The sequence below is a fragment of the Numida meleagris genome, chromosome Z (genome assembly GCF_002078875.1).
Source record: "Numida meleagris isolate 19003 breed g44 Domestic line chromosome Z, NumMel1.0, whole genome shotgun sequence".
NCBI lineage: Eukaryota > Metazoa > Chordata > Aves > Galliformes > Numididae > Numida > Numida meleagris.
Genome location: NC_034438.1, coordinates 71,698,932 through 71,711,853, shown reverse-complemented (window position 1 = coordinate 71,711,853; position 12,922 = coordinate 71,698,932). Strand labels below are relative to the sequence as shown.

Here is a 12,922-nt window from a genome sequence, read left to right as displayed (position 1 = left end):
AGAAAAATATGAAAACATGTAGTTTTAAATGTTTCTTAACTTTGTAAATTACAAATCTAACTATCAAAGACTAGCCCATATATTATACTTATAAACTGTATTGTAATCAGTGTGGACAACTCATTAACCAAGACATAAGCTTTCGGTGTTTTTGAGTGACATATTATCTTAAACACAGTTTTAATCATCAATTTATAATATCCTTCTTAAAGACAAAATAGCATTTGCAATCTGACCTTTAACACCTTTCCCTTTTAAAAACTCATGCTAAAAAAGGTAAAAATCTGAAAGACATTACTGGTTGTTTAAATATTAATCTCACATCTGTGTTTATAAGGGATTACACCATATAGTATCAGTTTTTATTCCTTGCTTTATCCTTTCAATTTTGTGTCATGCAGTGTTGCCTGGAAAGGAACAAATGTAATTATTTTGGAGTTAAATAGGTTTGTTTTAAGAGAAAAATGTGAAAAATATCTTGATTTTATATTCACTGAAACCTTTGCAACCAGCCTGAGTTTTGTGCTCCAGCCATCTATAGAATAATCCAAATCTAGTACTATATTTCTCGTATTGCTCAACACATTTTAAAGTAATCTGTATGAACTGTAATTCAATAGCACAGAGACATGATGAAAATAAAAAAGAATTTAATACGCTCTTTCAAATTGCTTACGTTAGCCAAAACTTTTTTCTTCCTTTCCTGAGAGGGTAATCCCTCTATATTTATATTAATATTCTGGCTTTGAAAGAAACTTTGGGTTAGTGGTTTGATTTCATCTTCACTGTATGTGGAAACACTTACAAAGCACTTGGACTATTTCCTGTTCATAGTAGCCTGCCCCGCTTTCTTTGTAAGCAGTAGGAGTTCACACCACACCACTGTATCAAACTGCTAATAATTTTTCAGCAAAAATAATGAAGCAAAAGTAACGAAATTTGATTGCGTGGAATCCAAACAGCTAATTCTTGCCGTCTTAAACCACGTGTAAATCTTAGTGACAAACTGAAAAGTAATTTTTTGGTGGACTGTTTTATGATGAAGTGTTTGTTTTCTTGTTGTTTAATGGAACAATCACTGCACCTTTCATTTTGGTCTGTTACGCTGCAGTGAAAAAAAAAGCAAAACATCAGTCCTTCTCATTTCTAAGTTGCCGTTAATAAAAAGCGAGTCTTGATTTTACAGTCATAATCAGAAAGGACCATTCTGTCATTATACGTAGGTCGTTCTGAACATAATGCCTCCTATTTATTTCCATGTAAATTACATTACAAGGAGTGGAATAAAAACGATTTGATGAATCAAATTCTCAGCTACACAACACTGTTTATCAACATTGTCACCACCACTAGCTGTGCATTTCTGCCAGTGATGAGCAAGAGCCTCCGTGCCACGCTTGTAAAAATCTGCATGGCCATCCAGAATGTGGCTTGTCCTTCATGTTGCTGTCGCCACTTCTGAAACGCACCACCCACCACCTCCCTGTGCTCACATCCATTGTTTGGTCTCCATAAATGTTCAAGAAGAGTGGATGAATGTCAGTGGGTGCCATTTTTTTCTGCATGGAGGAATTCAGTTCCACACCTTTGCTTCTTCTGCACTTCCATGTCAGACGCCATTTTGTCAGACTGCCCCTCTGCTGCCATCTGTCACACAGCAACACAATGTAATGGGATGTTGGTGGGAAGGTTCATCCTCTACTGCCGTACCAGCAACATCCACCTCTGATGTCATGGGCCAGCATAATAAAATAGGAGACATTACTTCTGGAGCAGCCCTCATACTGTGTCATATTGTATCATATCAGGTATCATATCATTTATCTTATCATATCATCTTCTGTGAAAAAGAGAAGCTTTTGGATCTAAGTTGTCTTCTAAAGACTGAAGACCTCTTCCAGTTTTGCAGTGTCTTGCCTAAGGAATGCAGGTGTTAACTTGTGTCACCTGCTGCAGGTGGCCATGTCTCTCTAACCCCACTCTGATGTGAGCATGTAGCCCAGATTCTAGGCCTTGCCTGGCTGATTTTGGTGAGAAAGAGATATTGGTGAGGAGTCATGTATTTACTTTTAAATTGTGAGGACAACAGCAAAATGCTACATCTGGTTTCACAACAGAGGGCAGCTAACCACCACCACAGCGCTCTGTCTGTTCCTTGTCAGTGGAAAAGGGGGAGAAAATGTAATGGAAAAGGGCTCCTCCAGGCTGCATCCACTACTGCACCATGGGGATCTGTGCTGCGCAGTGCCCGTGTGCTGCAGTGGACAGCCTGCTGCAGCGTGGGCCTGTCCTGGGCCGCAGGGAACTTCTGCTCCGTGCCTGGAGCACCTCCCGCCCTCCCCTTGGTGCCTGCGGGGCTGCTTCTCTCACCTTCCTCACTGTGCTCTCCCAGCCGCTGTTGTGCGTGGGTTTTCCCTTTCCTCGGTCACACCCGGCATCGCTCACGGCTCAGCTCTGGAGCTGGTGGGCCCCTTTGGAGCCGCTGGGCCTGGCTGTGTCCTGACATGGGGCAGCGCTGGGCTCTGCTCGTCAGAGGCTTCCCCTGCAGCCCCCTGCTACCATACCTTGTGATGTAAACCTCACTACACTGCTCTATTTCTCAGAGTATAGTAGAAGTACTAGCTGACTTCCTAACACAAAAAATACATCATTTTTCAAGCAGTGCCATTCTCTGAGAGGTCTGTCTGTGATCCCCTGGGGGATGAGGCTGGTAGTTAGCATCCCCTGCCCTGCATGGCTTTTCTCCCTAGTCAGAGATGAGATTTCTCCCAGCCAACAAGAGTGGCTGGGAGATCAGAGACCTGCCTGCTGACAGCCACAAACATGCTTTTAGCAGTAGAACAACAACAGAAAGTGTTTTATCTTTGTCTCGCTAGCTAACAAAATCCAAATTAGTGATAGTCTAAGTGACCCATCCCAAGCAAAAGAACTAATGTACAGATTATCTAATCTTGACATTTTGAAAGCATTTAAGCAGGCTTTTCGGGAAGGGCATTTTCACATCGGTTGCACTGGTTTCACATAAATCTGTGTTTTCTTAGATCTTTCTTCTCACTGCTGGTTTCTTTTATCTGGCCTCTTTTCATGTGCCTCAGTACAAACAATAGATACTTTCAGATTTTCTGGTGGTGAAGGAAGGCTTTTGTGGTGAAACAATTCAGCGCTGCAGTATCTTGTTGAACCAGGTAGGCTTAGGAGCTAACCCTACTAAAAGATACCAGCTTCCGCCATTCATCTAAAGCCTTCTTAGAGTATCCTCATCTGAGTGATTATACCATAAAAAATCCCTGTCAGAGCAGTTGCTTTAGATGTGGGCACAGACCACAGTAATCCAAGCTTCCTCTCATGGTCGTGGGGTTTATTCTGGCTTTTTCTGGAGACCAGAGGGGCAGGTTACTGAGCAGCACAGATCACAGTTTGAGCTTTCACGAAGTCCAGCTTTTTCATACCCAGTGTTAGAAGTGTGTCTCTTATGAACATGAGGGTTTAGTACCTCATTGTTAATCATGCCAGCTACGAGCAAGCAACGCTGTCTACAGTGTTGAGCTACTCTCCTTGATGTAGGAAGTTTTGGCTGTTGTGTATCTATACGTGATCAAGTCTATCTCGATCTGCAGTTGGTGCTCTAAGATTGAGCTCTGTTGTCCTCAAATACTTTTGCAAGATGCAGTTGTTGTTTTTCTAAGTCTTCAGATGGTAATAGTAGACCAGCATTGCACTTAATATTTACACTGTTTTCCTTGCAGTGCTTGTGAACATATGTTTATATGCCTTTATTTCTGTGGTAAAACATGAAAGAGCAAATAATTATTTCTTCTCGGGAATAAAGAGAGGTCGTGGTGAAAGCAGAGTTCTGAATAAATAAGAAAGTTCTATTCTGGCTGTTCCAAACTTGACACTATATAAGCAATATGCAACAAGGAGGGTGTGTCTTTCCAAAGACTGTTTTTCCCATTAGTGAAAGAAACTAACAATTTTAAAATACATCTTTTCTTGGATATTATGTTTGGCAAATATACCTGCATATGTTCCTCTTGAATCCTGAAATTACAATGATACATTTGTGCAAACAGATGCATTATGCTGCTAGTGATTAATCCTGAGTGAAGACTGGTATACACTATAGACATACATATGATCTCCGAAGAAGGGAAAAACGTTTGAGGGAAAATATGAAATACAGAGCAGACAGAAGGAAGTCAAACTTTCCACAGATCTTCTGTGAGCTGTTTTTCATTCCTAGAACAGACAGGGATGCATCAGTGAAAAAGACCTGCATTTTGTTCTGATGAGATTGCACTGATACGCATTAACGCCTGTTTTCCCCCAAATATGTTTTTGTTTACTGTGATGTTTTTGTAGAATAATTATTTTTAAAGGAGTTTAATACAATCTTTGCATAGAAATGACAACTCTGCAAGCCTAAATTTTTGGTTTTAAGAGATTTTCCATGCAGAACTATTTTAAAAAGCAGCCAACATAACTGGATGTTATTTATAGGAATGTAAATTCCTAGTGCATTCAAGACAAAGTCACACTTTGCCTGGATGCAGCTGTTTGGAAAAAGAAAGCAAGCTTCCTATCTGTCTGTTCTTTAACAGCCTGGTATTTTCTCTGACTAGGTGCGTTGAGGTGAAAACTATAGTTATTTTTTCCCATGGGATTTTACCTCGAGGTAATAGTTCTCATTTTAAAAGCATTTTTTTTCTGCCTCTAGTATTCTGTGACCTCCCCGGCCCGTGTGGTCACTGTAGTAGTTACACCCCGCGTGTCCTCTAGCTAGCTGTGCACCGGTACAGCCAGGCATCAGTGGATATTTGTGTGCGGCCTGGAGGGAAAAGGAGAGTGGAAATGCAAAGGAGTGACATTTCTTGTTGCTGTTTCAATGTATGAAAGGTCTTCTGCAGGTCTCCAGAGTCCTGCAGTTTGTTAGCTCGTTAGCGGTCTGTGCGGTGCATTTATTCTAGGTGCTTTCCATGAATACATGCTTAGATGTTCCTGCTTCTGCTGGAGTAAGATTATCTGTGTATTTCTCCAAACCATCCATTTCCAATAGCGCGTGATTAGATCTCAGGAATCAGCGCAGAACTTCATGGAGGGAGCTTACAAAGACAGTGAGAGGGGAGGGAAAGACATCCTTAGGATGCTGCTGGTTTTGACCTTCATAAACATCACGAGGAATCTGATTTACTTAGGCTTATTTGAAGAAGAAATACTGCTTTAAAGAGGAGAATGCAGTAAGTGCATGAACTAAATGGTCAAGAAAAGAGAGGGTTAGTATGAAAGATGTTCTGTTTTACAACAGTTACACGCTGAGTCTTGAAAATGCCTGTAATTCAGTAAGGCATGTTTTTCTTTCTCTACAATTGATATTGCAGATGGAAATAAGCTGGGAAGAAGAATAAAGTTTTAAGTTCACATTCTTTTATGATTGTGAAGAAAGTGCAATTTTGAATACATAAGTTGGTATTTAACTTCCAATGTTCTGCTATATCCCTTAGCTAAATCACATCCATCTATTGTTGTAAGAGTATAAAGTAGTTTTAATTGCTGTTTCTTGTGCGCAGAGAGTTGAGGAATAGGTGTGCTTTCAAGTGATGCTGGTCTGTTTTAACGCATCTGCTTTTCTTACCTTGCTACAATTCATCTTTCTGACTGAGCAGCTTAATCTGGCTGATAAATTCTGTGAGATACAACTTATGACCCTCTTTCCATCTGTATGTGCCTAAGCAAATGCATCATTCTCCAGGGTACAAGAAAATTTAAAGGAATTCTGAACTAATGCAGCACAGATGCTGATACATCCACAGGGAAATAGGCTACGAAGAATCAACCGGGGTGTATATGCATATGAATTTGGCTGTAAAATGCTTAATTATCTATCTTCTTCTGCTGCATCTGAGATGTTAAGGATTTCTAATAAAAATAAATTGGGCAATGAAAGCAAATATGAAAATATTAATCTGTTGAACGTAGCTTCCAAGTGGCCCAAGATAGTATTGAAGGTTATATTAGATATGGAGATGGGGATATGTGTTGCTTCGGCTTGTTACTATTAACAAACTTGAATGTACTGTAATTTTTTTTACATGTGCTCAGTGAGAGAGCATTATCGTTATCAGTAGACATTTAGATGTACAAACCAGCCTGTCCCTCCATCTGTTTGCTTCAGAATACTTGGCATTTATTTTTCAGTGTAGTAAAAGTAGTTGTAGCTTTGCAATTGAGAACTATGATAGCAATATCAGTTTTTCACATTCCAGTTAGCTTCCAAACCAGAAGTTTGCCTTTTATTTATAACTCCTAGTGCCTTGCTGCGTGTATGTGCACGAGGTGGGAGAATGAAGAGTGTAGGATATGGCGGGGCAATAAAAAAGTGTCATTAGTAATACAACACTGTCATTAGTAATAAGGCCTTTTGGAGTATTACATTAAAATAGAAGTATTAGAGCATTAGATTAAAAAGCAAGCAAACAAACAAAAAAAATGACACTTTGATTTTAACCAGGAATTTGCCTCTGTTTTCTGAAGTATTTAAGGAGAATTGTTTTTGCAAGGTTTCCACTGAAACATTTTGCATCAATAAAGTATCCATGTTTAACATTAACTGCTGGCCAAGGCAATGTGAAATTGGACTGTCCGTTCTACATCTTGCATACTTCGATCTTCATCATTTTGTGCAGGTGATTATGTTCAGCTAAAAATTTACCTAATGGTCTGGTGGTGGTTGTAAGCTAAGTGTGTATTAAACACTGTGGTTATTTTGTAGAATTATCTGTACATTCACAGTGGCTGTTTTGGATAGGGCAGTACATTAATGCTGACTGGGAGCCGTAAGTTTTCATCTTCCTTTTCCTTCTCCCTCCTCTGATGCCTCCCACTCCTTTCTTCTCCCCATTGCTGACAAGGAAGTTTGGTTTCAGACAGCTGTTTTAGAGAGCGGTGAAAATGTTATGCTTTTTGAAATCATATCAGACAATAAATGAGAGGGTCGATGAGAGGAGAAAACAATCCTATCAGTTAAACTTATTAGTTTCACAAGTAGTCTCAGGAGGCTGTAAATTGGTACATCCCTGCAATGAGAGACGAGGTGGAAAGAAATAATATTCCATCTAGATGTCGAAAGGCAAAATGGCACTAGAATTTAATTCTAACACTTAAGAGTATTAAGTAGTGATATGCAGCCAAATATATTAGATCACACATTTCAGAAAACTTACTACCATGTTCCCTGCAGTGGGCTCAGAGTGAAGTAAAGGTTTGTTGTGGATGTTTGCCATTCACGCAGCAGTAGTAAATGCAATGCTCTGTCAGCATTGAACTTAACAGCAACTTAATTTAGTTGAAGCTGCAGATCAGCTAACTCTGTAGCTGTGCTACTTGAGCATATTGCTCCACGTTCACCTCCACATTCTCCAAAGAATTAACATTCAGCATTTAAGTTCATAAAATTAACATCTCTCCTCATGTATGTTTCTATGATGCTACAAAGCTGGCACCTTCAAGAGTAAAACTCAAAACTAGGAGATGGGGCAGTTACTGCCATGAAGTTTGGGATGTATTGACAGTCACTGAGAGTGACAGTAGGAATAAACTCTGTTTAGTTTTCTGGTTACTCTGTTTAGTTTTCTTTCACAGCAAGATAATAGCAAAAATAAAATGAGGGGTGGGGGAATATAGAAATTTACCAGAAAATAATAAAAGTGAATGATATACTTGATAGAAAGAGAAAAGAAGTGAGACATCCAGCAAATTACAGTTTTCTTTTGTATATTCTGGGAAACACGTACTAGGTCAGACACAGAATCTGAAAACCTGCATATTTAGATAAAAGAAGGCAGCTTAACTATACTGCTCATAAATAGGCTGAGACTCGTCTGTGCACAGAGACATTCAATTAAGTCAGTAAACTGAAAGTGATGTTTTTATCTTACTTTTTAGTTATGGATGAAAAAAGATTGCATTTGGTAGTGTTGTATCCTTATCTGAGTAAAACTGCTTAAGGTAGATTAGGAATTTGCCTATGCTAAGTTCCTTAGTAATATCCTAGGTGCACAATCATTTTAAACACATATTTCTGAAAAAGTACAGAACTGCATTGTAACCTAGTCCTGAAGCACAGGCACAGATGGAATTAAACTTAGTGAGGAATGTGAAAAACAACAAGAATTTCTTTAGATACAATAAGTAGAAGAGACAGGCAAAGGAGGGTGTACCCCCCACCCCAATAAGTGAAAAGGGAGAGCTGGCCTCCTCAGACATGCAGAAGGCTGGGGTACTTAATGAGTTCTTTGCCTCGGTCTTCACTGCCAGTCAGGCTTCCCACACCTCTTGTGTCCCTGAAGTTCTAGGTGGGGGTGGGGGGAGTGGAATCCCTCACAGTGTAAGGAGAAGTGTAAATTTAGAGCGGAGCAAATCCAAGACCACCTCATAAGGCTGAATGCATACAGATCTATGGGGCTGGATGGCATGCATCACAGGGTCCCAAAGGAGATGGCTGATGTGGTTGCCAAGACGCTCTCCATCATATTTGAAAAGTTGTGGCTGTCAGGCAAACTCCTTGGTGACTGGAAAAAGGGAAACATTACTCCCATTTTCAAGAAAGAGAGAAAGGAAGACTTGGGGATCTACAGGCCGGTGAGCCTCATGTCTGAGCCGGGAAAGATCGTGGAGTGGATCCTCCTGGAAGAGATGTTAAGGCAAATGCAAGACAAGGAGGTGATCCGAGACAGCCAGCATGGCTTCACCAAGGCCAGATCATGCCTGACCAGAATGGTGGCCTTCTATGAAGGAGTGATGGCATTGGTGGACAAAGGAAGGGACACTGATGTTGTTTACCTGGACTTGTGCAAGGCCTTTGACATGGTCCTGCGCTGCATCCTTATGTCTAAATTGCCAGAGAGTTGTTGTCGGTGACTGTATGTTCAAGTAGAAACTGGTTGCGAGTGGTGTCCCCCAGGGGTCTGTCTTGGGACCAGTGCTCTTCAACATCTTTATCAATGACATAGACAGTGGGACTGAGTGTATCCTCCGCAACATTACTGATGACACCTTGCTGAGTGATGCTTTTGTCACAACAGGAGGAAGGGATGCCATCCAGAGACACCTGGACAGGCACAAAATGTGTGCCCAAGGGAACGTAATGAGGATCAACAAGATCAAGGTGTTGCATTTAGGTCATGGCAATCCCCAACGTGTGTACAGACTGGGAGAAGAACTCCATGAGAGCAGCCCTGAGGAGAAGGACTTTTGGGTCTTGATGGGCAAAAAGCTGGACATGAGCCAGCAGTGTGCCGTTGCAGCCCAGGAGGCCAACTGTATCTTGGGCTGCATCAGAAGTAGAGGGGGGGGAGGCAGCAGGGAGAGGAAGGAGACTGTCCCTTTCACTGCTCTGCCTTTGTGAGGCCCCATCTGGAGTACTGCGTCCAGGCATGGGGCCCTCAGCACAAGAAGGATGCAGAGCTGCTGCAGCGGGTCCAGAGGAGGATCATGAGGATGATCGGAGGGCTGGAGCATCTCTCCTGTGAAGAAAGGTTGCAGGAGCTGAGGTTTTTTTAGCTTGGAGAAAACAAGGCTCCAGGGGGACCTCACTGCGGCCATCCAGTGCTTGAAGGGAGCTTACAAAGAGCACGGGGACTGTCTTTCTACATGCTGGTATTGATAGGACAAAGGGGAATGGCTTTAAACTAAAAGAGAGTAGATTTAGGTCAGATGTTAGGAAGAAATTCATTACTCAGTGCGTGGTGAGGTGCTGGAACAAGTTGTCCTTAGAAGTTGTGGATGTCCCATCTCTGGAGGCATTCAGGGCCGGGTTGGATGGGATCCTGGGCAGGCTGATCTACTGGTTGGTAACCCTGCCCATGGCAGGGGGCTGAAACAAGATGATCTTTAAGGTCTCCTCCAACCTAAGCCATTCTGTGATTCTGTGTTTTAATTACAGCTGTTCATGTTCTCCCAGAGTAAGGGAAATAAGTGAATAGTGGACATCTGAGCGAAAATATGGGGCCACCAACCTGCTGATGAATAGAACATTTTCAGCTGTTAGCACACTTCTACACTGTCCTTTGTGACACTGGTCTTTGTTGAAATTTTTTACATACAGAAACAGTTTTATTTTAGCAGAGAATTAGGTGCATATGCACAATATGTCTCATAAAAATTGCTGTACCTCCACTGACCTACTCCAAACTCAGAAACAGACTGGCAAAAAATTACAGACTGCATGCTTTCATTTAGATCTCCACAGACATTCACCTGCCACAATGAAATGTGAGTTTTGTTTTATTCATCAGACCGTGACTGTTAAATAATAAGGGAGAGATCACAGTCTGTTCATAAGCCTATTGATTGTTTGAAAGTAAACTGAATTAAAATGATACACTTCTTTTGTTTGCCTACTCTAATTGGCAGCTTATACCAGTTAAATGTGCTTGGAAAAAAAACATGAAAGACAAGCTTTTCAATGTATTTTATTATGTATGAGAAGTTGATCTTGCTTGCTGGTGTAAGGTAGAACCAGAAGATGTCAGTCTTGGTGGATGCACGGAGCTTGGGGAAACAAGATCTGGTGGGTCACGCTGTGCTTGGGAGAAGTGTCACGCACGCAACCTGCCCGTGCAGCACTCATCATACTGAAATCTAGCAGCAATCTGCCAGAAACCACACAGGACATAACCATGGCATTACTGGTTGGAACTGGTGAACTTTAGGATATATGTATTTCTTTTATTACGAACCTTCTCTTTTCAGTTTTGCTTCCATTCCAATACCAAAATCCTTCAGGAGCTTCGAATGCCAGAAACTCGGACTAACCTATTTGCTATTCATGTGTCTTCTCTTTTTTCCCTCTACTCCCTTTCCTTTCTGAAGAAACCACTTGTTTGCTTTCTCTTTGTTTCTTAGCTGGTAGAATGAGTTTAAAAATGCTTTTAGTTCCCTGTCACTGCACTGTGCTGCTTGGAGGGAGAATCAGCTGGAATCGTGGCAAAGAGAACTGCTGTTCTAGGAGTTTCATTTTGCATTCACCGTACAATTCCCAGAATTGCATTGTTCTTTCCCAGAGGGCGAAGACTGGTCTCTCATGCAAATCACTGGTCCTTTTCTGGGCTTTTGTAGCCTTCCTGAAATTGTTGGAAAGGGTCCTTCTTTCTGCAGAGCGAGGAGAAGGAATTGCACCAGACAGGCTGGCCCCAGTCGTTTTATCCCTTTCCTCTGTCTTACAGTTTGTTTTTGGAACGGGCACCAGACAGCACCTATCCTGCGTTCCCAGGGCTTCTGCTGCTTTTGTGAATTTGGGGAGCCAAATTCATCAGCTTTATGTGACTCGAGACTTGCATCATTGTCAGCGTATACAGAATCTGGCCCTCAGCCTTGTCCGTATGCGAAAGTATCTCTGCTAATTTAAGCTGGATTGTTGAATAAGCATTTTTCTAATCATTTAAGTGGTACATTAGGTTGGTACAAGTTCAACTAAATTAGTGGGAGTATGCTATTCCAACTAATGATATATTGTGAGTAGACAGGTCCAGAAATTCAGTTTTTCACAGATCCTTGTTAGTGTTAATAGAAGTGCAACTGTGATCCTTAGGAATGCCTCCAAGCACTGGAAAGTCTAGCAGCAACACAGACAATGTGCAGTAATACTTACACATTTATTTTAAAAGAAGGGAAGTGACAAAGCAAACTAGCAGGAGTAAGGCTAGAAAGAGCCTGGATAGATTGGTTCTATGAGTGGAAGTAGCAGGCATTAAACTGCCTATTTCACACAAGCAAGTTAAGCAGGATAGAGGCTTTAATTTAACCCCCACTTCTGCAGACATCAGCACATGCATGCTTATTATTACCGCCATCTGTTTTATTCACAGTAGTTTCCATCAGCTGTGATATTTTGCTTTTTTTACTGTTTCAGGACCGCTTTGAAGCTATTGTGTTAATTGTTAACTTTGGCTGAATCTGTGCGTAGCGATGTCAGCATACTAAGATTGTAACTGTTAGATTAATGAATGCAAGTTATTATTAACTCCGTGCCTAATACACAGTATGTTAGTAGCTGTGCAAGTTCAATCGAATACACTGCAGATTTTGCATGATGTTATTTACCAGATCTTAGATGGACTGCTGAGCAAGATGAATGTAATCTTTCATTTTTATCTGTGACTTACAAATTAGGTAACAAAATCATTTTAAACCGATATTTTATTATTATTCTTTGCAGCAGGAGAACAGATGTACCCGTGGACTTGAATTCACCTCTAAAATGGAATACGCATCTTTGAGGGATATTGTAGAGAGTGGAAGGAAAATTAACAAACATCATATTTCGTATAGCTTAAACCCACACTGGGGCTCAATGAATATCAAAAGAAAAAAAAAATGCTTATTCCTTTTCTTTTCTGTTTCCTTCACAGAACCTGAAGAAAGTGTTTGTAGAATTTAGTCATCAGGAGCTGTTTGAGTTCTATAACAAGGTCTGTAGATTTTATGATACTGTAGTTCCTTTGTAAACACCTTATGCTGCTCAGCAGGAAGTATTGCCTATATGAATTAAGTCTAATGAAACTGGAAGGAAAATGGATCCAATTTTAATTAAAGCTGTTGGATTTGTTTGATCACAGAAAACATTTTCAAGAAGGCTCTGTGCATTCAAATTTGAAATAGGCAGGCGTTGGAGTCATTGTAATCATACCTGGTGGCTAGGTCTAGAGCAGCAGCTGATGATTAACAGTGAAGAGCACTCTGGAAAGAGTATCTTTGTGTTATGTTGAAATGCCAGACTCGTAATCCAGTCGAAATAAACTCGTATTATTTTTTTACCTTATTATTATGCATTGGAAATTCGCAGCAAAACATCTGTGCATGTAAAAAAAGGCAGTATTTAGACAACTGTTTCTTTAAAATTTGAATATTTAAACTGCAGCAATGC

General features: G+C 40.8%; 1 protein-coding gene across 3 annotated transcripts in view; it reads left to right on the top strand.

Moving 5' to 3' along the window:
- COMMD10 (COMM domain containing 10) overlaps nt 1-12,922 on the top strand; it is a 123,221-nt gene that overhangs the window by 91,253 nt on the left and 19,046 nt on the right. For 2 of the 3 annotated variants that reach the window (XM_021380115.1, XM_021380116.1), the window contains one exon: nt 12,408-12,467. The exons of the other annotated variant lie outside the window; for it this stretch is intronic. In XM_021380115.1, the coding sequence (XP_021235790.1) occupies nt 12,408-12,467 (60 nt within the window). The remainder of the gene's footprint in view (nt 1-12,407; nt 12,468-12,922) is intronic. 3 annotated transcript variants of the gene reach the window in all.